At 29.2% G+C, this 1,640-nt stretch overlaps 1 protein-coding gene across 1 annotated transcript; it reads left to right on the forward strand.

Moving 5' to 3' along the window:
* Positions 1 to 395: 395 nt before the first annotated feature.
* LOC112679855 (tigger transposable element-derived protein 6-like) lies at positions 396 to 1,166 on the forward strand (the record flags this gene model as incomplete). Its single annotated transcript, XM_025549786.1, has 1 exon — positions 396 to 1,166. A coding segment is annotated over one exon (771 nt), but the record flags the coding sequence as incomplete, so codon positions are not given.
* Between the last annotated feature and the right edge of the window lie 474 nt (positions 1,167 to 1,640).

The raw sequence follows: 1,640 nt of genomic DNA on the forward strand, positions 1-1,640 counted from the left end.
TCATTTAATGAAAAATACAGGTGAATAACATTTTATAAGATGCGTGTAATTTGAAAAATATGACACTGAAAATGGCAATGAAGATATAAGGAGAAAATTTTCGAAAACATCGGATGGAGCACTTGTAGATAAAGTTACATTTGAATGGTTCTGTAGAGCCCGTTCATATAATTTACCTGTTTCTGGACCATTGCTCCAAGAAAAAGCACGAGAAGTTTCAAATGAGGTAGGTCTAGAAAGTTTTAAAGCTTCAAACGGTTGGCTTCAAAAATTCCGAGAACGTCTTAACATTTTTTTAAAAATATATGTGGTGAAGGTAACTCTGTTGGTTCAAGTGTTGTAAAAAACTGGTTAAAAAATTGAAAACATTAATTTCAGATTATGAACCAAAAAATATATTCAATTGTGATGAAACGGGTTTATTTTTTCGAGCACTTCCTGATAAAACATTATGTTTAAAAAACGAAATTTGTCGTGGAGGTAAAAAAGCTAAAGATCGTTTAACTATTTTATTATGTGTAAATATGATCGGGGAATTTGAAACTCCATTAATAATTAAAAAATCACTAAAACCACGTTGTTTCATAAGTATAAATGTATCAACGTTATGTGTTAATTGGAATGCTAACCGTAAAGCATGGATGAATCGAGATTTAATGACAGACTGGCTAATGTGTTTTAACAGAAAAATGGAGATGGAAAATAGAAAAATTATTTTATTTTTAGATAACGCTAGCATACATCCTGATACATTAAACTTAAAAAATATAAAACTAATATTCCTACCTCCAAATACAACTTCGATTTGGCAACCACTACATCAAGGAATAATTCAAAATTTTAAAGTTCATTATCGCCAACGATTACTTCGTCATATTTTATCTAAAATTGATCAGAATGTAGAAAACAAATCTATAAACGTTTTAGATGCATTTTTTTGGATAAAGTCCGCATTAAAGAATATAAAACCAAAGATAGTCAAAAATTGTTTTAAAAAGTCGGGATTTTTTTCGTCCGATACAGCAAAGTATGTAATGGAACATGACAATGTTACAAATTTGAACATATTCTCAGAACTTGTACCGAGTAGGGGAGAATGGAGGAATGGCAGTCACCTAAGCAAGAATATCGATTTCCGGCAAACGGTTAATTCAAAACACTATTAAATATAGATAAAATAAGTATTAACTTGTTAGGTATAACATACTTACATTTCAGATTTTTAAAACAAATGTAAATATATTTTTTTAATTCTTTTTAAAAAAGTGGAAATGACCACCATTCCTCCTATGTAGGGGTAATGATAATCACTCAAAAACCCATGCAAATTAATAGGGAAAATCATAATTTTTTTATTCTAATCATAATTTCATAAAAAAAAAAACATAAAAATACTTTTATTAATATTTGCCTTTATTATTAATAACATGGGTAACATAACTTAATAAACCTGGGATAACTTTGTAACAGTAACTTAATATTTAAAAATAGTTAACTACATATGTTTCAGCCACACCAAAAATATTTCATTATTAGTCCACCCATTTTTTGAACATTCGTACAGAGCACCTGGTGGACCATTCCTTGTCAGTTTGCTGTCCATCCTCTTCCTAGGGAAAATAAAGACTGGAGGTATATAT

Source organism: Sipha flava, unplaced genomic scaffold, assembly GCF_003268045.1.
Source record: "Sipha flava isolate LNK unplaced genomic scaffold, YSA_version1 169_pilon_pilon, whole genome shotgun sequence".
NCBI classification, from domain to species: domain Eukaryota; kingdom Metazoa; phylum Arthropoda; class Insecta; order Hemiptera; family Aphididae; genus Sipha; species Sipha flava.